Here is a 23,239-nt window from a genome sequence, read left to right as displayed (position 1 = left end):
TAAATTCCTGCCTAATTTATTAGAGGCGAAAGGGATAGCATATTGTTAAATGACTTTCTGAAATAACATTCTCTTTCTCTCCTAATCCCTCCTGATTTTTACAGGTCTGATCTTGACAACACCTGGAGAGAAGGACAAAGCAGAGTCCAAAAGTGTAAAATTCTACAATGAACTGTGGTTTGCAGTTTTGATGGTAGTTCTAGGTTTGATCCTCCTGGCTATTCTTCTCTCCTTAATTCTTCAAAGGAAAGTGCACAAGCAGCCCTATGCACGAGACAGACCTCCTTTAGTTCCACTCCAGAAAAGAACATCGCCAATGAGTGTGTATTCAACAGGTGAAACTCATCCGGTATGTTGGGCAAAACACAATTACTCGTATCCATTGTGTCATACTTCTGTCTGTCCTTCACAGATTTCTTTTGTCCTCTGACTATTTTGCACTCCTATTTCCCAACTGAATGCTGTTCAGTGTAGGAAAAGGACTGTCTGGTGTGCCCATGAAGGCACAGAGAGCCAAGATGAAGGCACTCAGTCCAGAAAGATTGCTGTGGCATCTGGTCTGTAGGCCCTGACATCTCTGGACCTGAAATGCTGATGATGCTTTAAGAAAAACAGTAGAACTGTAGTTACAGAAAATCCAGAGCCATTGATGGGACCTGATGTTAGCTGGTATCTGCAGTACAGCTGGAAACGCTTTCATATCTTGAGAAATGGTAAGAAAATGTGCCTTCCAGAGGAGCGCATCACATGGTCCCAGCTGCCTGTTGTGAAAGGTTAGCCAGGATCAAGTTGACAGTCTTTTGTCAGGTAACCATGAGTTGCTGTTGCAAAAGCAGGGCTTAGGGATGGGCTCTGTTTCTTTCTAGTTATAGAACCCAGCTGGAATGCTGCAGGACAAGCTGCCAGGAAGGTCGGGGGAGAGTGAGAGCAACTAGAGAGAAGCTAGGAACCTTAACAAAATGTATGTGTGTCTGTGCATGTAAAGTCACACTGGGACCATGAAAGGGCAGGAGGGAAGCTGTTGGGGATTGATTAAGAAGGTGGCTCAGTGTCATTTTTATTATGATATCTATAGCTCTGTTTAAAACAAACAAACAAAAAAACCAATCCAGATAAAGAACGTGTTCCATCACATAGCAGAGTAGTTGTGCTACCCTAACTATTTGCAAAAAGTGAGACAGAGGAATGTGAAAAATTTTATAAGACTGAAAGTTAGAACTTCTTCCCAGGCACAGGCTGTGAGGCTATTCTTGTCACTTCTCTGCTGCTTTTTCCTGTGACTCTTGCATCCTTCACGCATTCTGTTCCTATTTGTCTCGGTGCCAAGAAGCTGCATCTGTGCCTTAACAAAGCAGCTCTTGGAAACAATGGGATTTCCAGCATGCCCCTTCTCCTGGTGAAGGCTGAGAGCATAACAAGCTTTTATTGATCTTATGGTTTTGATTCCACTTCTTCTGCAGCCTGTTCTGGTGTGTTGTCCCCCTTGACTTATGATGTCCTTGCTGCTGGCATGCCTATGTTGTTCCTAGCCTTTATTTTTTTTCTTTTTTTTTCTCCAAAAGCTTGTAGAGCTAATATGGGGGGAGGAACCATTGTGCTGTGCACCAGCTGAAGAACTTAGTACAGAGCTACTTTGAAGTGGCAAAATTGTTTGTTTTACAATTGCTACTGCAATCATGCAGTGAGTGTTGCTGGCTGCTCACATGGCAGCTGATGACCACTTGAAGTAAATCATGCTGTGTATTTGCTGGTTCTCCACTCTCCTACATCCTGCTATGCTATCTCCCTACCCAGAGCTGCAGTTAATTCACTTCCTTGTATAAGAAACAGATTGCACTTGTGCTACACCTTACCCTGCCCTAATGCTTCTCCTCCCTCTCTTTAATCTCAGTTTGAGACTATTGCTGACACATCTGATTCATCAAGCAGCATCACTCTCAAAAGTTACAGGATGCGTTCTGAGGTAGAGTTGTTAGCGTGCAGTGTTGCAAGATGTGTGATGTGCCACATGGCCCTAAGAGCATGCAGAAAGGCAGCTTTACTTACAGTGCATGTTTATCTGGGTGGGTGAAAACCTTTTTCCTGGCTGTGGTAACTGTATATAACTAAGCAAAAGGAAGTCTGCTTAATGCCCTTGCTGTGTGTGTCTCGATTGCCATTCTGGTAGACAAAATTCTTTGGACCTCTACTTGTTGGCTAATGAAGGAAAAAAAACCAGAGGGGGAAAAAAGTCAGGACAGCCCTGTTTCACAGAGTTGGGCCTTTATTTCCTTTTCACTCATGTGATTGGCAGTGGGGAAAGGTTTTTTATTTTCCCCCTCTGTGCATAACTTTTGAAGCATGGACTCCTGTTCTCTTACACTACTCTTTTGTTTTGATTAGAGTGTTTGAGGATGATGCCCTGTACATTCAATTTGTTGGTTTGCTGTTTCCTCCTAGGGACTAGCGGATACAAAAATTCCAGGAGTTGGTTCTCCCACAAGCAGCCGTGGTCTCTATAATGCTTCTGGGGGACGGAGACCAAGTCAGAGCCAACTAAATCGCACGTATTCCCCAGCCTCTCTTCATCGTAGTGTCAGCCAGCTGCTTGACATCTATGACAAGAAGTCTTTTGTTGATGAATTACCTTGGGATACCATAATTCGTAATCATCGTGCTGGTGGTCGTGGCTTGGTAAGGACTCCTTCTGTGATGCTGTTGTGTGTCAGCTGTTTGTGATTTTTAGAATTGTGTAAGGATCATGAAAATGTGTAACAAAGGATCAGGAAGGATTTCAAAAGATGTAGAAGGAGATGGTCAAATTCCTTCCTGCCTACTGCAGGTATCACTGCTCTAACAGGATGCAAGTAGTCTTCACTTCGTGTCTATTTGTCCATGGTAGCTGTTGAACCAATAACTGCACGGTCTATCAGCAATATGTATTTTAAAGAAATCTATTCTGTTTGTCCAACTCATAGATGTTTCTCTCCACCTATCTTAGCAAGTCTGTAAGAGGGGCCAGTGAGAAAAAAGGCTTTATGCTCTGTCTGCATGGGGCTAAACGGAGTCTGGGGGTAGTGGGCATAGCACTTGTAGCGTGCCACACTACAGGGATGTTGTTGCCATTGCTACAATATCTGCTGAGGCTTAAGAACATAGTGACACTTAGCTCACAGTTGAGCTGGTTTACAGAATGGTCTGCTGACCTTCAGAGCTAGTAGAAAGTAGGAGCAGGGGAATTAAAACTCACTTTTGGTGACCAACCACCATTACAATATGAGTTAAGCTCCCTTTTAATTTCAAAAATACAAAACAGGGCCCTTCTATTGTTGTCTGTACATTGCTTTAGATTTCCCTAAATCCAATTGCCTGTGCTGTTGCTCGTCTACTCTGCTGCAAAAAAAAAAGTCTGCAAGGCTTTTAACTCAGCTCTTCCCTTTATTACAGCAAGTAGCTAGAAATTGATATAAAGTATTTTTCATTCTGTCCATTTTTGGGATGAACATACTGAATGGTGTAAGCACACCATTACAGATAGTTGCAGAACGCTGCTAATAGTTTTTGATACAGAAACAAAGTGTAGATGTCTCTCCTTGCTGTCAACTTTTTATCTGGCTCAATGCATTGGAGTATTTTGAAATTGAAAGGAAGCTGAGACTCTGAAAAGCTGACTGTGTCAAAACAATTGCCTGACAGGCCACACTTCTTTAAGTGGAATTGGGCCAGGCCTGGGGCCAGGTGCTAGTGCAGTTCCACAGTGCTCCACTGTAGGGTTCATTCTTCTATAAATTATCTGGCTTTAGGATTCAAATGTATACTAAGTGCAGAGATGACTATGTATATAATATATATATATATAATATGTATAGTATATATAATGTATACTAAGTTCAACAATTTCCTAAATAGGGAAAAGCTTTTGACTCCTCTGAGGGTCAAGGGGCCTTGTAAAGAGATTTTAACAAATCAAAAGGCTTGGTTCTAAGCAACCTCATAGAAGTTGAACAAACAGTAAGTGCAGGATTCTGCACTTCAGATGGGTGCACGTACGGGGATGAGAGGCTGCAGAGCAGCCCTGCAGGAAAGGATGTAGGGATCCTGGCTGACAGCAAGTCGAGTATGAGGCAGCAGTGTCCCCTGGCAGCCAGAAGGGCCAAGTGTACCCTCAGTGATCCTTGTGGATTCCTTTCAGCTCAAGATATTATGGGATAGGTTCCCCATTACTGTAGTTAACACCATTTCCTTAATCTTAGTCTGGACTGGAGGTGTGTTTTCAAATCTATCGTAACTGTGTCAATTTATTATTGGAGGCAGATGTACGAATGCTTTTGGTTTTTAGTTTATGGTAGAAGGAAGGGAAAAACATACAGGAAAGTAGAAATGAACTTAAGCTGTTTCGGAATCATTTGGGGAAGAAAGACTTGAAGGAATAGGGTTATGCTTTGTTAGCTGAAGATGTGCCTCACAGCTGTTTTGGTTTTGTTTTCTTTAATTTCTTTACAGTATGTTGAAGAAGAAGATCTTGTCAATGTCATCAAAGGTTTCAGCACAGTCACCAAAGAGCACACGACATTCACTGACACTCACCTTTGAAAATCATAACCACATTCTCTATAAAATGGAAAGTGGTAACTTTGCCAAAAGCAGCCTGCATGGACCTGGGGATAGGGCTGCAGTTTTCACATCTCATGCCTGCTTAAGAGAAAAATGTGTGTTGGGAGCTGGGGTAGGAAGGGGGGAGGGTTTAGTTAGCCTTTTTTCATCTTCTTTATCCATAAACTAAAAATTGTGTGTTAGCACTGGTGTTTCAGAATGGTACAAGAGGAACAGTGTGAAAATCGAAGTTACAGAATAGCGAAGGATGGTGAAGACAGAAGCTCTCATCCTTATCTGTCATCCAGCTTTCACAGCTGAGAAGCACCTAGGGGGGAGGTAGGTAAGGAAAATCCTTTACCTTTCCAAAATGCAGCATATGGCTGAAAGGAGCCTTCTCTGCAGGATCGCCATGTCTTTTCTTGGCCTGACAAAGCTCCACCACAAATCCCTGTTCACGTCTCAGTGAATAAACAGCAAATGGAGTAATTCACATGGAGTTGCTTTACTCTTTGCATCCTCTCTCTCCTTCTACCCTGACCCTTTGTCTCAAGAAAAAAAAAAAATCATAAATGAATACTCAACTAACTCCAGTCAGCCCTCTTCCCTACGAGGGTAGAAAACCTCCTCTCTTCTTCCCTGTTAAATATTTGCTGTTACAGCTTTCCCTTCTGCTTATGTATTACTAATCTACATGCAATATAATTTGTTCACTACCCACAGCAAACCCAGCAGCAAACATCAAGCAGTCAGCAAAACACAGGTAGGAAATATCATGTCAAAGCACTTGTAATTGAGAATTATTACACCGTGACAGTAGACCTACTCCCATATTCATCTCTGCTCTCTCTTTCCTGAGGAAGTGACAAGGAAGCTCTCAGGAGACTGCCAGTTCAGTGTATTTTGCCAAGCATATCTTCGTGCACGCTCTTGGTCACAATCAGTAAAACCCATCATCTGATCCCCTACTTTCTCAGAAAGCACAAGCAACATTTTCCTGACAATTTATTAGGACGAAAAGGCAATTTAATATGCTATTTTAAATAGCTTCCTCCTTTTCCTGGACAGTACATTTCAGCCTTCATACAGCAGCATACAGAGCAAGGATCCTACTCAGAAAACAAGACTACAGCAGCATCTGCCCTGTAAATTAGACCGATTCCAGCCACGACAGCAGCTCTAGAGACTGTGCAGCTGTGTCTAAAAGGAGTCTTCCACCAGACAACCAAGTGTTTCTCTAGCACCCTCCCTCCCCCTTCCAACATTACCACAACATAGCACATGCCTGACTGTGTTTACTTAACAATGCACAACATTTTGGACCAAGTACCGCACTACATTTTGGAGCATTACATAAAGCCACAAACTGATGTGGACAACTCTTCCAATATTTGGCAGCAGCCAGGTATTTTGTCATGACCTGCCTCCTTACAATTTTCTTTCAGGTTACTGGAACAAAATTCTGTTCAAGAAGAAACCCACATCATGCAGTGTTATATTTGCTAGCAGCCAGAGGGCACATCCACCTCATCTTTGCCACCAGTCACATTCTCACAAGCCATAGTCTTGGCAAGATGAATCATTCTTCCGGTGACGTGGTGAAGCAGCTGTCTTTGTAGGTGATGGAGAAGCTGCACCAGGTAACTCAGCCCCACCTTCAGCAAGCACTGGTGCAGAAACCAGATGAGGCACTTTCTTCCTTCCCAGGAAACCAGCTCCTTCAAACCCCGTTTTCTTTTTGCTTTCTGCTTTGGCTTCACCCTCCTCTTCTGCTACTCTTCTTTTGAGATCCAGAGAACTCTCTGGCAGCTTGTGAACATCTGTACTGCAACACGCACCTGCATCTGTCAGACCTCGCACTTCAAGTGCTGTTGCCAGGACTGCCTTCTCAGCTGCACTGCCCTCAGCTGCCGACTTCCTGGCCTCTGTCTGGCTTGAATTCCCATTAACAGGGGCTGCCTTTTCTACTGGGCTTTTGCTGGATAAGCTGAAAGCCTGGAAGTCCCGGTAACTGTGAAAGCTCTCTGTCCGCCTTGCTCTTGCCAGCAGGGGACTTTCTCTGTATGGCCTCACAGAACCGTATGTAGCTGTTTCGTAGATAGTTTCATGGTGCTGCAGTTGGAGGCTTCCAAAAACCAACAATAAAAAGAAAAACAACAAGAAAACAGTATAAGAACACTGACAAATAGGCAGATGTTAGACTGACAATAACAGCCAGTTCTTCTGCAAACTCTGCTCCCACTCTTCTTAGGGTAGCAATATACTCATCTCAATTCCAACACAACAGTTTTGAGTCCACCTGCTTCTTATTCTCATATGGTACTCTAACATTCATGCACATAAACCAACAGCAATCAAGAAGCATGGCTGTAATTTACAATACTTACAGCATGGGTTCATGGTCACCAAACCTGCCCTCAGCTACCTGAAAGATAAAACTTTTGCTGTCACTCTATGACCTACCTGGAATTAGATTCCCGCAGCCGGTTTGGCTGAACCACTGAAGTGGCAGGACTGATGTTGGGTGTGGCACAGCGAGATGTACTCAAGTCACACTGGTCAAGCAACTTCAGCAGCTCTTCCTCTGTAGGGCCACCAACATCTGAAAGAGATGGATCTTAGTGCTGGAGCCCATTTGCATCAGTCACATACAAGTGATAACAGAAAAAGAACAGCAGACCAGCCATAACACAACTTGATTACCTTTGTCTTCACTCTTATTAACCATGTCCATTGCTGTGGTCAGGTCCCACATCTGGATGCTGCCATTTGCATGTCCGGTGAACAGATAACGGCGGGGTCGGGAGCCCATTCTGCTGGATCCCTCACATTCCCGGACAGTAAAAGATGAGATGGTAGTGCAATCTACTGCCTGGATCTCACAGATTCTACAGGAAGAAAAAACAACAAAAACACTTGCACCTGGCATAGTTTGGCCAGTAAAAGCAGTATGATTTTGATTATCTGAGAAGGCAACTAATTTGTCCTCAACAAGACCTTTCTTCCAGCCAGTTTTTCTTCCCATGCATGGCTAACATGATGCTCACCTGCAGAGCAAGTACGTTCTTCTTGCCCTACTGCCTCCCATTTGCAGTGTCACTGCTTGTTTATTTTTATTAGGGAACCCCTGCTACATTCAGTGCCCTTCTACAATCCACAGGTGTAAGAAATCCAAGGCTCACAGAATAATGACAGCAAATAACCTCTTCCAATGCTAGACAGTCTAGGAAACTAAGCTGTAGAAAGCGTATTAGCCATATAAAAAGCAAAAAAATCCAAGGATTATAATTCAAGGTTGCAAGACAAAAACGTGTTGATAACAACTGCAATATTTCCACCACTCTTTGCCCCAGTAGTTTAGAAAATTATCCGGGTACCAATTACCCAGTACTTAATGTGTGGAGTCTGGCTTAATTCTGCTCTGGAAATTAGGCCAGACTCCACCCCAGAACTTCATCTATTCTATGCAATCTGATTTTTTTTTTGTCTGATTTTTTTTTTTTTTTTTTTTTTTTTTTACAGCCTCTTGCATCAAGCTTTTTTACAGAATAAATGTCAAAAGAAGAAATTTAACAGAAGTCTCCACTAGATATAAAACTGGCTGAAGTAAAAAAGCATACCAGTAATCTACAGGGCTCCTTTCTTCAACTGCCAAGAGTGTTAACACACCAGTGCTTTCTCCCAGATTTGAAGTTATTAGAAAGAAATGTAAGAATAATAAGAAATTCAGAACTGAGATGCACCACCTTTTCTGATCTCCTGCTATTTTCCTTGTCTAACAAGAAAAAAACCACCACTTTTCATCTGTTGCAGTGTAGTAGACTATGATGCAGTCAAGCCTTTACCAATAATTGTATATGTGATCTAAAAGACAGCCACTCATTTCTGAAGGTACTTATATATTCTCATATATTCAAAGATAACTGCAAAGGAAGAGAGAAAATGTTTTCCTGTGGTCTTCACAGGCAGCATAATCCCTACCACCTATACTACTTCAGGATTAGTTTTTTGAAATACAGTGTTACCTTGGTACCATGGAGGAGAGAAACAAATTCTGTATAGGCTCACAAATAGATTTCTTTTGTGAACTCAGCAGATAAGCCATCACAAAGCGCATCTATGAAACCACATTTTTCAAAATGCCACGTGGTTTTTAGATTAGATCATTAAGCTCTGCCACAAACACAGAACAGAACACAGCCAAAGCTGTCAAGCACATGAGAAGTTTGCTAAATGCAACTGCAGACATCTCCACTGGATAGGGGACTCAGACACTTGAGAAGTACTGCTTATTTCCCACTTATAACCCTGAACATAGACATACCTTTTCCCAGTTGAAGACAGCCTTACAAAGAGCTTATTAGTGATGGGAACAACTTTCTGAATGAACACCTGTTGATCATCACGTTCACCAAAGGGTCCTAGGGAAAAAGAAAAATCACTTTTTCAATATTTTCATAGTTTCAACTCCCACATCCTCTTCCCCACACAGCCACGAAGACCCAGTCACATATTAGTACCATTATTAGAATTTTGAAGTGTCAGGCTCAGGGAACTAAAGATGACCAATGGTTGATAACCAACAGTAGAAAAAGCTACCCAGGAGTAGACTTTCCAAGTACAAATCTTTGAGTATTTCCTGTTCATGTTTTAAAAAAACATCAATTCTTGAGTTTCCCATATGTTCCTGTAGAAATTGCCACATCAGTACAAAACCCTGCATTAGGTCACCACTGTAAGTACATCCTTATTTTGCAGCTTTTAGATGTCTGAAGGCCTGATTAAATTTCTTGTATCCTCTCTGTGTTCGCACAGCATTCTTTTCATCTAAGGTTCATTTACAAGACTCTAACCACAAAGGAATCTCCACTCCCAGCTACCTTTATTTAGTGACACACATACCTTGAATGTCTTGCTATAGCAACGTGCTTCCATCATTTGTATGTGCAGTTTTAGGGCTTCAGTAAACTGTACAACTTCAGAATTTTTTGACACGTACATCATTTAAAACCAAATGAACAGTGAACTGTTGCAACTAACTGAAACCTTGCTACGTTCATCTGCTTTGAATATATTCTCCTGAGCTCTCTGTCACTCCTTCATTAAAAGTGAAACGCTACATGAGTTTGCCCAAGGAAAAGATACAGCATTTACAATCAAGTTTTTTCTCATTTTTCCTATAGTAAAAGCAAGTGCTGTAAGTGCCCTCACTCTATACAGCCTAAATGGTGAACATTTCCAGGTAGGTATTACTGATTCCCACCATCATTTCAAAGGAATTGTGGTATATAATACATTCATCAGCTGACAAGTATTAAACCTTCACAAGACCAGCTAAAGTACAGCCTCAGCACATCAAATTGGAGAGTGAACCTACCAATGTCATTTCCAGAGCAGTAACTGCCATGACTCTCTGCTTCCTCCAGGGATAAGATTTTGAACGATGCAAGAGGTGTTGAGCCTGGCTGAGTTGAAATCATGCCCCGGAACCGAGTTACAGTCCATGTCCGTACATGGTTGTTATCTGCACAAACTAGAAAGGAAAAAGGTGTACAATAACATTTACAAGGGATGACAACAAAGATAAACTCCTTCATTATTATCTATATTATAGTTTGTCTAGTTTTTCAAGATTGAGTAACCAAACAGGATTTAGTCATCTAGCAACACCAAACAATTATTTAACAATGTACAAATTGTTGTGAATGGCCTATTCTTTCTTCAGTTTTATCTCAACCTTCAGAAATTCAGGAACAAATAGGGAGATGGAACAAATGATTGACAGACATTAAGGTCTGACTGGGTCAGCACCAGTAGCCTACAAAACTTTCTGTGCAGGTGCTAGGACAAGACATATCATGAGAACAACCAGACAGCAGAATCCTCATCATACAAAAATGCTCTTCTTTCTCATTCATCAGTTAATCTTCTTTTTACATACAAATGTGCCCTTTCCCGGCACTGAGGGTTTTGAATGAAAGTAGATCAGTCCCGTGCTATGTCCTGGTTGCTGGACTCTGAGAGAAACAAATTCTTCCAGTGGAAGGATAGATTAACTTCTCTCTGGAGGCAACAAACGTCTTCCCGAGCGTAAGGTAGGGCAGCATAACAAAGACTGGGAGATGGCTGAGAGAAGTCGAGACAGAGAACCCTCTGAAATCATAGGAAGGCTTTTTCTATGATCCAAGAGGGGATGGTACACATTTTGCTGCAACTGAAGATGCTCCTGAGAAGTTGCTAAAGCAAGACAAATCCTAAGGGATTTGCCCATAACAGAAAGACTTAGCAGCAAAATATCTGTTTACAAACCTTTTTATTTCTACAAATGGCAACACTGGAACAAAAGGAAACATTAGGTGGTCCAGGTCAAATAAAGCCAAAGCCTTTTTAAATGCTAAAGCCTTTGAGGACTGTTGCTCAAAAAAGTGAATCTAAGCAAATCAAGCCCCCAGAAGTCTATCCAACTAATTTATATAATGTATGGGAACAAAGAAATTAAGTAGTAATGCATACAAAAACTTCAGTGGACAGAAACAGGGAGATGCACCAATGCAGACTTGTACACACACAAAAAATAATAATATAATTACCTGATACAAGGTGTTTCTCTGAAAGCATGATCTTTGTAACAGGACTTCGATGTACTGTGAAAGTCTGAAAGAGCTGAGGCCCAGATCCAACTGTTTCAGGATGCTGTACAATCACCCTCACTGCTCCAGAGCTGGTACCATATGCTATCTCAATCCAATTGCCACTTACACCTACAGCAAGCAAGAACAGAGTTGTTCCTTTCTCCAAGTTTCCAAAGTAAGGAAGTATTTTAAACATTCTTTATTTGTTATTTTCCTGTGATCAGAGATGATATTCTTCTACTTGAGTTTTTTCAGTTCCACACTGTATGCTTCAAAACTGTCTTAGTAGCAGTCCTCTCTTTCCCCACCCTCTCCCCTTCTTTCCAGAGGTGAAAGGAAAGATAAAGTCATTTGAAGATCTTGTTCTACATCCCAGGAGGATATTGTAGCACTTCCCACAGTGACATGGTCAATATGTGCCACATACTGTTTACTTCTGCCTTAGCAGGAGGCAAATGGAAGGACAGCAAGGCAAGAACAGGAAGGGCTATAGTCAAAAAGGTCACTATGATATCAATACAGATATACAAGTAAATAGTTTCTTTTGTTTTTCCCTTCATTTAAAAAACAGCTGTACTGCGATTATAAAAGAGCATATAGACAAAATAGCTGAACATCACTCAGCTGAACAGGAAAAATGTTTTTTAGTGTACTGGGAGAGAGAAGGTTAGAACTGTAAGGCTGTGTTTCTGCCCTCCCCAGAATTCAGCACAAAGTACTTCAGTGATTACAATTTATAATGTAAGTGTTTAACCTGTGTGAAAGGTTTAAAGGTACATTATGCAAAAGTGTTAATAAACAATGCATCACATGTACATATATACACATTAACATATAATAATTCACATATACATGTACATACATGAATGCAATTGCATGTGCACCTATTTCATAGAATCATCTGGGGTAGAAAAGACTTTAAAGATCTTTAAGTCCAGCTGTCAATCTGACCTACCAAACCCCATCACTAAACTACATCCCTTAGTTGACATCCACGTGTCTCTTGAATGTCTCCAAGGATGAGGACATCACCACTCCCTGGGCAGCTTGCTCCAGTGCTTGGCCACCCTCTCCATGAATAAATTTTTCTTAATATCCAATCTAAACCTCTTGTGGCACAACTTGAGATTGTTTCCTCACATCCCATCACTTGTCACCTGAGAAAAGAGATTGACACTCTTTCGACACTCTACTCATTGCAATCTCCTTCAAGGCACTTCCAGAGCAATGAGATCTCCCCTCAATCCTCCTTCTAAAGACTAAATAGCCTCGGTTCCTTCAGTCACACCTCATAACTCTTGTTTTCTGGTCCTTCACTGACTTCTTTGCTCTTCTCTGCATACACTCCAACAACTCCTTCAATATCCTTCGCACTCTGAGGGGCCAAAAGTGAACTACAATATTTGAGGCATAGTCACATTCAGAGATCACTGTCATTTGGCAGTGACTAAAGGAAAAACATTCACTGTTTAGGTACAATCGTCTACTTTTGCCCTGCTAGCAGCAATAGAAAGTCCAACTGGAAAAATAAATCTGTAACACTGAAGAAACAGTGTTGCTTAAAGAACAACAATACGATACTGACTTGTTTTAGGTGTGAGGTAGACACTGAGAGCTGTTATAGCATCATTGGAGGAGTCATGGTACAATTCTGTCACTAGGAGATCATTGTCCTTCATCCTCAATGGGAACTTCTGCATGTCTGTGGGAAAAAAAAAAGATTATTCCTCTGAACAGACTGTTGTTCTGATGTGACTTAGCCCAACTAAAGAGTTTAGGAACAAAGCTGCTCAGTACCACTATATTTTTATTCTGCCCTGCCCTCTTTCTTACCTATATAATAGATAGAGCCATTGTTACAGCCCAGCAGCAAAAAAGACCCAGCAGTATCATAGCTCGTGATAGGAACGACATCCTGGACCTATTGCAAACAGAAGAAACAAATAAAGTCAGATTGCTGCTTTATCAGTTTTTGGAGTTGTTTTTAGTATGTTTTGTTGAAGAATACCCAAGAACAGACCAAGTACTGGTCTGAAGCTGTTGTGCACACTCTCACATACAAAAGCATTATTTAAGTAATGCTGGTAGATGCTTCAATGGCTTCTCTAAAAAAAACAAAAAAAAAAAAACCACAAAAAACCCCCAAATCTTAAGTTGCAGAGTTCAGCCGAAGCATCATAGCTGTTGTGGAAGATCCTCATCTGTGTGAAGGCACTTAGCAGCTAATGTGGTTGCAGCTAAACCACATCTTGAAAATACAAAGGCCCACCAAACAGGCAAAATGAGTGTACTTCACACTTTGTCTATCATTTTTTCCTCTCTAATAACTTCATTGGAGACTGCTGGGCAGAAAAAGTTTAAGCAATTCTCTACCTGTAGTTCTTGTATCCTCTTGGTAGCCTCCGTATATCTGCTAAAGGCTAAGATCTCCATAAATAGGAAAAAAATAAAATGCCTCGCCCTGCAAGATCCCATTTTTTCGAAACTAATTTAAAGCAGCAGCACAAGAGCAAAAAGGCCAAAAAAAAAAAAAAAAAAAGCAAAGTCTCAGAATCTAAGAATCTATAGTGAAAGTGCAGTGAGTGCAGTGTGCTCTATGGTTCTTTGGATCGAAAATAGGTAAGGAAGCTTTCCCACGTGCAAATGTTTACAAAAGCAATAAAGGTGGCTTCTTTCCACGTTACGCACAGATGCACCGCATTACTCACAGCCTCGAAGAACACATTAACAACTGCAAGGAGAGGTCAGAACAAGTGGATCCACAATGCTGCCAACAGCACTGCGACGGATCCACAATGCTGCCAACAGCACTGCGACGGATCCACAATGCTGCCAACAGCACTGCGACTGACCAGGTCAGAGAGATCAGAGAAAACAAAAAGAGCCCTTTCTTCTGCAGCTGAGATAGGAACATCAGAGGTGATTCAGAAGCACCTGCTATGATATAAACTATTCCCTATTAGGGAAACAGAGTACCAGCATACATCAGTAATTGGTAAAACATAGCCGGTGAGAATCCTCATTTTGCAGTCCGAGTTGTCTGTCAAATCCTATTGCTTTACCTGCTATCTCCTATTTTGTAACAGTAAATATTCTGCTTTAAGCTCTCCTATGCCAAGTGTTTCATTACTGATGTATCTGACAACCAAAACCTCTTCTTACTGCATGCTACTGTAACAGTGCCAGAGGATGAAGTACTAGGTGAAGCACCTTAGCTGATCTGCTCAGGTCTCCAAGTTGAGAAAATGCCAGAACAAATTATAGACAGAGGTCAGAGTCACATCCTCAGGGTAAATTACCTCAAACACAAAAATCACAGTGCAGTGAAGGATAGCTTTGTGAAAACTAAGTTTCCTTGAAGTAGAACTTAAAAAGGGCAATTCTGAAAAGAGGTAGAAAGGCACCAAGAAAGAAAATCTGAAAGGAATCACAGGTCTTGGTCTGAGTGGGGGACTAGTGCACTACTGTAAACATCTCTCCTTCAGCAAGTACAGTTTCAAGTCATAAAAAAATAATTAGATTAATATCATCACATCATTTTATTCCTTACTGCTTGCTGTTCTAGCAAATCCTGTCAAATGCCAGTTTGTCACATACCATTAAATTTTCTTGCAAGATATCAACACCAATTTAAATGCTGTTTTGTTTAATTCAAGACCAACCTAACACGTCCATCTCCGCTGCAGAAGCAGAGCTAACCTATGCTTATTATCTGTTATTTGTTAGCAATGCTGCCACATAAGAGTTGAATCAGAACTTAGCCAGCAAATATGGCAGCAGACATAGGAGTCAGCCTCAAGTCCGTTCTGCCTTTTGAGATTTGCAATACAATTTTTCAGATTTTTTTTTTGCATCCAGGTTTTGTACCTGAAAGATGCAGATCCAGCCACATTACAAGCTTTGTTAGTCACATGAACACTCAACTGTGTTCTCAGATTCATACAGACCTTCTATTTAACAAGCATTCTGACAAAAATTGCCAAACATCACCCCATGGTAAGCATTTCACACTTGCTTTTAGATTTCTTTATTCTTTTACTAGAAAGACATACATTCTTACAATTGATTGAGGAAATTGAACAGAACACACCTGCCAGTGCTGAGTCACAGCATTCCACACTCCTACTTTCCCTGTATGACTTGTAGCCACCAATTGGTTGCCGATGAAGAAGAGAGCATCTACAGGGACTCCAAGGCTGAACACCCCTATTAAAAAAAGAAAAAAAAAGAATCAATAAAGTTCACATAAAATAAAGAGGAAAAATAACAACAATGGAATATTTCCAGTATTATGTTTTGTTTTTCTTTTGAATTATAGTAGCAAGTAAAGAATGGCCAAAGCTAGGTTCTCTGTGACCTAGGTGAAGTACCAGCAAACAGTTCCATTAAATTAAATGGCAGTATAACATCATGATGGCATTTTTGTGTTTGTCTTTTTTGTTTGAAATCCACTCAAACAGAGGTTGCCTTAAAACACATTTTAGAAAGTAGACATACTGAGCAGGTTATATACGTAAATCACTCCGAAAGTAATGCCTCCCATTTATTTCCACGGAAACTACAACAGATACAAAGAGCAAAATAACACTATTTAACAGAGCAAATTCTCTGCTACAAAGCATTATTTTTCAACACAGTCACCAATATCGGCCAGGACTGATCAAAATCCAGGCTATATAGTATGTGGCAGGACACTCCAAGCAAGATCAGCAACTTGCTTCACGGTCTTCAAACTGGCCTGGGGGCCTGTGTTGCAAGAGAAAGGTTGTTTTCTCCAGCCTGATTCTGGAAATTCCAGCCTTCAGCTTAGTCAGTGCCACAAGGTAACGGTCAGAGTTAACAGCTGGTTTGGACTCCAGGAAATCCAGAAGGACCACTACTTCCTATCCCAAAAGACAGCACGCATCACTTTACCCATTGAGGTCCTTTCCTGTGACAGAGGGTTCACACGTTGCCAATCCACGAGCTGCCATTTTGACACAGTAGTGACACCACATCTCAACACCAATAATCAAGTGATCCAGGAAACCGTCACCCTCAGCCTCGTATTGTAAACTTAATGAGGTTTATAATGCCACCCCTATCCAAGAAGCAGCCCTCTCTGTTATACCTCAACAAGGAACCTCAGGAGACTAAATACATGCTTCTGTTCTAATTATGATGCTAAACTGTTCTCCAAGGCATAGTACAATCATTCGATGCAGATAAGATTCAGCAGTACAGGGCACTGTGAGAAGAGCAATAATAAAAAATCCACAGAAACTGGAATTGATTACTCCAGAGCAGGATGAGGTTCAAGGAAATCAAGGAAGACAGCTTGAAGGGTCTGGAGGAATTTGAAGTGTCAGTCCTGCTTAGGTTCAACAATCTCGAGAACCATCAACAGGGGAGACAATGCTATGCATAATGACAGCCTCTTCTCTTAAGGGTCTCTCTCAGTAAAATACTGCTTACAGCAGCAATTCAGCAGTAGTGTCTTATGTAAGTAATATTGAAAGGAAGGAATGATCTCTGGGAGAGGTCTATCACAAAGATGCCAATCCATGCAATTTTCTGTAGGTGGCATTACCAGGCTGCAAAGACTGCTTGGGATAAGTAGTTTCTTACACAAGATAATAGCAATGTACTCTTAACACAAACAAGGATTGTAAGCATTTGCTGCTATAAGAAAACAAGGCAGTTACATTCAAATTATTACTATTACTGAATACAAGTATATTGTTTGGTCTAGAATACCTAAAATATGACCTATTATCCAGAAGTGGAACAGCACATTCTGATCAATCTTAGATGAAAGATTCAACCCTATAGGCACTTACTCTCACAGGCTTCCCCTGGCCAAAAAGAGGCTAAGTGGAACTTCCTTGGTTTCACAAAGTCACTCCAATGCAGTACAGTTTGTTTGGCATAACTACTTCCCTCTTCCCCCTCTTCAGTCATAGTTTAAGTTAACAGAACCTAATGAGAGCTAGAATAACAGAGCTAGAAATTGCCTGATCACCTCAAAGTAAGGTCTATCTTTCAAATAAAGGCACATGTACCAGAATATAAATTTCACATAATCATAAGGGTTGGAAAGGACCTTGGGACATTATCTAGTTCACTCCTACTTCTAAAGCAAGTTCCCAACAGTGGGTTGCATATAAAAATGCCCAGGCAGACTTTGAATATCTCCAAAAGAGACTCAACAACATCTCTGAGCAACTTGTTCCAATGCTCTGTCATCCTCCAAACAAAGCAGCTTTTCCTCATGCTCAAGTGGAATCTCCTGTTTCAGTTTGTGCCCATTTTCCCTTGTTCTATTACTTGGCGTCACCAAAAAAGGCCTGGTCCATCTTGCCCTATAGATATTTGTGTTGATAACTTCCCCAGAATCAGTCTTTTTCTCTCCAGGCTGGACAGTCCCAGATTTCTCAGAATTTCCTGATAAGAGAGATGCTCCAGGCCCCTAATCACCTTTGCAGCCCTCTACTGGACTCTCTCCAGTAGTTCCTTGTCTTGGACTTGTTCTCTGTCCAGTAGTCTGTCCTGGGGAAGCCCACAACTGCACAAAGTACTTCAGATGTGGCCTCAGCAGAGCAGAATAGAGGGGGAGGATCACCTCTCTTGACCACTGGTCACTGGCCATGCTCTTCTTCACACATTTCATGGCCTTCTTGGCCACAAGGGCACACCGCTGGCTCATGGTCAACTAACTTAGTCATTTTCATTCCATTGAATACTAAATTCTCATTATTTCAATTATGAAGATGTGTTTAAATAAAGTTATTTTGGCATTCAGTTTCAGAGAACAATTCACATAAAGAAACTGCCATCACAGTTAACAATATCCACATGCAGAAGAAACAGGCATTACTGGAATGACAGTGGTGGTTCAAATACCAGGATTATGCTAAAGGAAATTCCTAACCTTATTTCCTTCAATGCCTCCCAAACTTGCCCTGTATTTGAACAACAGTTGGTCAGACCAGTCATCAGATCAATACCAAGGAACATTTACTCCTAAAAATCTTTTCTTGCTGTTTCAAAGCCTCCCTAACTGTGTATCCTTCAGTGTCAATAAAGACAAACAAGAAATACCTGCATGCTTCAGTTAGTACAGAGTACATCTTCCTCACCTAGATATCAAGTTACATAAAGAACAAACTGTCTTCTAAATGCCACTTATTAACTATATTTAGCAGAGACCTGAAGTCTTATCATCATCTCTGTGTAAAAAATATGGCTTTAATAAGGAAAAGGCAAGAAAAGAACAGAATCCCCCAGTATCTAGCTTTCCACCTCAGTAGCTTTATTCCCTTACGCTGTGGCCTTGTCACAGTTTTGTGTTGTTTTGGTTTTCAGTATTCCACATCATAACATCACGTAGTGCACTGGGAGTTAAAGTGTTAATGCTCCAACTCCAGGTACCTATCCCTGTACATTACGGAAGTCATGGGACCTGGCCCTTCCAGGTGGGGCGGCTCGTACTGCCTTGCAGTGGGTGCTGGAGGCTGCTTTCCAAGACATTCAAGCTTTTCAGGTTTGACTCTGTCTCAAGAACTCTCTCTCTCCTATCTTATTTGATTTATTAGTCTCAATTTCAATTAGACTGTATTATATTGTGTTATCTTGCATTCCGATATCATAGTTAGTAAAATAAATTTTCCACCATAGATCCTTGCTGCTGTTTTTTTTTTTTTTTTTTCCTTTTCTTTTTTCCTCCTTCCTTGCACCCAGCTCCCATCTCCCTACCCCTTTTCTCTTTCCCTTCCATTTTGTGGGGCCGGGGGAAGGAGGGCAGGAGCTTACTGCCCTGTCACAGGCATAGATTGATCTAGTTAACTCCGTGACAGGCCTATATTCAAACTTTCCACAGGACTTTCAGTTAACTTTGATTTGCATTTCCACACAAAAACTGAACAGTAAACATCAGTCAGTATCTGTTCAGTAAGCAGATTACTTTTTATTCATCTTTTTGACTTTAAGAAAAGGGTCCTCTAGCAAGACAGAAAATGAAGTTAATATGCTATAACAGGAGGCTTGATTTGTCTGCTTTTGAAAATGCTTACTCTCTATAGTCCAAAATAAATTCATCAACTACTTTCTGGTTAAACATAAAAATAAATCCAAACAAGGCATTACCAATTTCACTGCCGCTACCGCCATCTTGAATGCTCCATAAGATTATGCTACTCTCTGAGGCAACTGCAACCATCTTATCCTTGTCTCCATGAGGTCCTCCAACCACCTTAGCATTAAGAGCCACTCGCTCAATTGTCCAGTCCAGATAGGGACTTGTGAAAACCTGCTGCCATCCAGATGATTCTTTGATTCTGAAAGAGCAGAAGTAACAGGAAGAAGAGGTTAAAGATTCAGAAACAGACAATTCTGTCTAAGCCTCCCCGTGTGGATGATCTGGTCTTACAGGCTGTGAGAACCCATCTTTGTATTCTGGCTCAAAGCTTGCTTTCTGGGGTATTTCTTGTAATAAGACTCTACCTGATTTACTGAGGAGGCACGCAGTGGGTGCTACAGTGTGACAATCAACACCACCCTGGGGACATTTGAAAGCACCTTCCTTCAGAGCTGTTTGCCTCCTGAAGACAGTGCTCAGGAATGTTTACTGGTGGAAGATCTGGCCTGTGACTAAATAGCTCCAGCTTGGTATGGGAAAACTGGGGAATGATTCATCATGTCTCTGAAAAACAGGATGCAGGTGGGCATCCCTACTCCCTCTTATCTGCTGGCAAAGCCCAGAAGGTGGGAACAAAGGAGTTTCTGCTGACTTCCCAGAGCCAGAAGCTGCCTGGAGAGCCTAGTCAACTACTTTGGACTTACAAATAAGTTGGTACTACCACTGTTGAGGACAACTTTTCAGAACAACCACCTCCTGACGACCCACCACTACTGAAGATCAATGACTGAGCTACAAACCACGCTGGATCCATGCTGGTGACTACCTCCCTCTTGCTTCCTACAAAAACTCCTTTCTTCTATTTCCCCATCTCCCTTCTCCACTTCCCCATCTCCCTGATTAAGACTTGTAATAAACTGGTCAAACCAACATTTGAACCAATGTTTCTTAATCTCACAATGGGTATAGACATATCAAAGACTCTCCTCTCCCTCCTATACATTGAAGTGAGACACAGGCTGAGCTATGAAATGACAATTGAAACTCCAACTAAGCGCTATACTTTACAAAAACTGCATTTTCTTTAAATCTGATGACATATATTACTTCACTGCTTTGAAGCTACTAGAACCCTTAGCTGGTATTTTCCTCATATTAGCACATCTAATACATAAGTTACAAGACCAAGCCACAGCCGTGATCAGTTCAAATATTAGAGAATAAAGTCGACTATAAAAACTTAAAAGAACTTTATTAATTTCCAGTGGCAAATGAAATTGATGTTGTGCAAGATACTCAGTTATGCTTTGGCATAAAGCTGTACCATTCAGTCATTTTCTGTTTATTATATATAGTAAACAAACTATAGCAACAAGCTTTATTTTCAGAAAATCACTTGCCCATTCACCTTAGAAACTAATATGATGCCAAAAGAGCACAACTTACCTGATTTATTTTAGGCAATCATCTTCATATTTCCCAACTTACTAGAACACACTGAATCTCAGCACTCTACATTAACATTTACGTACTTGGAAAGCAGAAACATCTCCAGTAATTTGCCCATAGTTTCACTTTCAATGTTGCACCCTGCCTGGAGCACCACAGATTCCTGCGTTCTACCCATGTAGCATGCATAATAAATTGTACTGCAGCAACTTACAGATATTGCAGTCCTGCTGTTAAGTCTTTGCAAGCAACCAAGACATTCTCACAAACTTATTAACATAATTTAACAACTTCTGCAGTATTTTGAGAGAAGTAGTATTTTTTAATGACGCATTGGGCTTTGCTGCAGCCTTATAACAACTATCATAAGTATTTAAATAACATCTGTTACAAACAGCCTAAAAGAAAGTCTAAATATGTTATTATATTTCTTAATGCATTAAGTTTTACTGTTCAGTCCACTACAATCACACTGAACACACACAATATAATGTCATTTCAGGACAGACTGATCTGCTATGATTTAGCAAAGCAAGAAGCTTATTTTGTTTCTATTAGATTTCTGTAGTCTCACAAGTAACTTCATTCATACCTGTAGCAAACAGCAAAATGAGCATAGGCAGCTACTATCCAATTGTGATGGCCAGCTACTATTAGAACCTTCCGCGGGTCCACAGGAAATCCTGAAAACAACAATAAATCTGAAGTCAGTGAAGTGATGTACAATTAAATAGAAGATGAGCAGATGTATCTAGAATGGGCTAGGATTCCCTGCTCAGATATTCAAAAGAAACTTTGTTAATAACATTACAAGAAATATTTCAGTCAGATTTTAGCTGTTGATACCCCTCGCAATCCTCACAACTACCAGAGTTCTTACCAAGAAGGAAGACGTTTCATCTCTGCATGTACAATGAAAAGCATTCATTAAGTAGAAAGAGGCAAGTATATGATCGTATTTCCTTGAAAACAATCTTAAAGTCTGATAATCTGGCAAAAAAAATTCAGGAATGTTATCAAATAAGAAACAGTGCCCTTCTTCTGTAAAAGTTTCATCCAAACAGCTGATGCAACCCCGTATCAGTTGCAGACTGATTAAATTTACAGTATCTTAGAATACCAGTAAGTCCTATTTCTGATATGTAACTGCATTAAGCTTGGCAGAAGCACCGAATGGCACTGAAAATCATCATTATGCTATTTCCCAGTTAGCTCTCAGCTTTCACACACTACAAAGAAAAGGCCTAAAGTCTGCACATCTTCCACCTCCCTTCTCCTTAGACTGCCCTTTTCCAAATTTGCAGCAACCCAAGAAGAGGCTTATTTTAATCTTTCTTGTGGTTAACATTCAACCTTTACCATAATCAAGATCTCCCTAACAGTGCTACAATTTACATAGTTACAACAGAAATGACAGTTCCAAGAGCCTAATTTTGCTTACAAAGCCAACAGCTGGAAAAAAACAACTCAATCCTATCCTGCTTAGTTTTTAAATATTTTATATGGAAAATACTCAATATAGTCAAACAACTGAATACTATCTTCTTGACTTCTGATTCTTACAGGGTGAAAGAGGTACCAGGAAAAAGAAATGGGGGGCAAGAGCAAGAAGGAGATTCACAGTGCTGAACAAAGACCAAAGAGACACTGTCCAGACAGTATTTTCTCCTGGCTTCCAGTATGGTGTAAGGCATTTAGCTAAGCAGCCATATTAAGGGTGCACAAAGGATTTTGACTTGCCTTCCTTCTCAGCCCAGTGTCTTGACTATACAACAATAAGCCTTAAATACTATAAAGGAAGGAGTGTCTAAGTAACTATTTAACGATTTAAGATCAGGCAAAGAAAAAACAACAGACTGAACCACAAATAACCACACATTTTTATTTTCTGATGACAACAATTTCCCACAGTTTGTTTTGGTTTTAAAAATGACACCCCTCACCTAGCCTGACTGTACCTTCTCCAGTACCAGCAAGTGTAGGTTGGACACCACCTCCATGAATATCATTCTCAGAGCAGTTTTGACCAGTTCTAATATCAGTTGGTGGCCCAGCAGTATTATTTATTTTACGACTGGGAATACCTGTAAAAGAAAATAGATGTTTTGTCTCATTCCATAAACTTCAGCAATATAACAAATATTCATTTGTTTTCAGAATTCAGAGTTAGTTTATATTAACCCAAAGTCTAATCCACTACCTGTAAGAAATAGGCTGTATCCCAGTACAGAACATTTCTGCTCTCTACTCAGACATTTACAAGCAGTTAAAAAAAACATCTTCAGAAAACTTGTGAACAAAAGTTATGCCCCAGTCTTCAGGTTAACACACAAAATGTGTTCATCTCTGCAGAGAAGTAGAAGTCTAACATGTACTAATCATCAAGAGAAGCTGATTTGTCATCTACTGGCATAGGGAACATAAAGTAACTGCATCATCAGAAAGAAAAGAGCACTCTCCACCAACAACT

General features: G+C 40.7%; 2 protein-coding genes across 5 annotated transcripts in view; one reads left to right on the top strand and one right to left on the bottom strand.

Annotated features, from left to right (window-relative positions):
* USH2A (usherin) overlaps positions 1-5,179 on the top strand; it is a 391,434-nt gene extending 386,255 nt beyond the window's left edge. Inside the window, exons 70-73 of the mRNA XM_048935557.1 lie at positions 105-349; positions 1,892-1,963; positions 2,440-2,673; positions 4,483-5,179. Of these exons, the coding sequence (XP_048791514.1) occupies positions 105-349; positions 1,892-1,963; positions 2,440-2,673; positions 4,483-4,572 (641 nt within the window). The 3' untranslated portion in view covers positions 4,573-5,179. The remainder of the gene's footprint in view (positions 1-104; positions 350-1,891; positions 1,964-2,439; positions 2,674-4,482) is intronic.
* Positions 5,180-5,345: 166 nt separating this feature from the next.
* The window catches only part of KCTD3 (potassium channel tetramerization domain containing 3), a 95,007-nt gene continuing 77,113 nt past the window's right edge, over positions 5,346-23,239 (bottom strand). For 3 of the 4 annotated variants that reach the window (XM_048935559.1, XM_048935560.1, XM_048935561.1), the window contains 12 exons: positions 22,713-22,853; positions 21,362-21,452; positions 19,329-19,519; positions 15,295-15,410; positions 13,038-13,125; positions 12,790-12,906; positions 11,163-11,333; positions 9,950-10,105; positions 8,897-8,993; positions 7,276-7,460; positions 7,036-7,174; positions 5,346-6,697 (listed from right to left, as the gene is read on the bottom strand). In XM_048935559.1, the coding sequence (XP_048791516.1) occupies positions 6,124-6,697; positions 7,036-7,174; positions 7,276-7,460; positions 8,897-8,993; positions 9,950-10,105; positions 11,163-11,333; positions 12,790-12,906; positions 13,038-13,125; positions 15,295-15,410; positions 19,329-19,519; positions 21,362-21,452; positions 22,713-22,853 (2,066 nt within the window). In that variant the 3' untranslated portion in view covers positions 5,346-6,123. The remainder of the gene's footprint in view (positions 6,698-7,035; positions 7,175-7,275; positions 7,461-8,896; positions 8,994-9,949; positions 10,106-11,162; positions 11,334-12,789; positions 12,907-13,037; positions 13,126-15,294; positions 15,411-19,328; positions 19,520-21,361; positions 21,453-22,712; positions 22,854-23,239) is intronic. The other variant, XM_048935558.1, reaches the window with a different exon arrangement.

This window comes from Lagopus muta, chromosome 2, assembly GCF_023343835.1.
Source record: "Lagopus muta isolate bLagMut1 chromosome 2, bLagMut1 primary, whole genome shotgun sequence".
NCBI classification, from domain to species: domain Eukaryota; kingdom Metazoa; phylum Chordata; class Aves; order Galliformes; family Phasianidae; genus Lagopus; species Lagopus muta.
The sequence above is the reverse complement of the archived record's forward strand: the minus strand, read 5'-3'. Positions and strand labels throughout refer to the sequence as shown.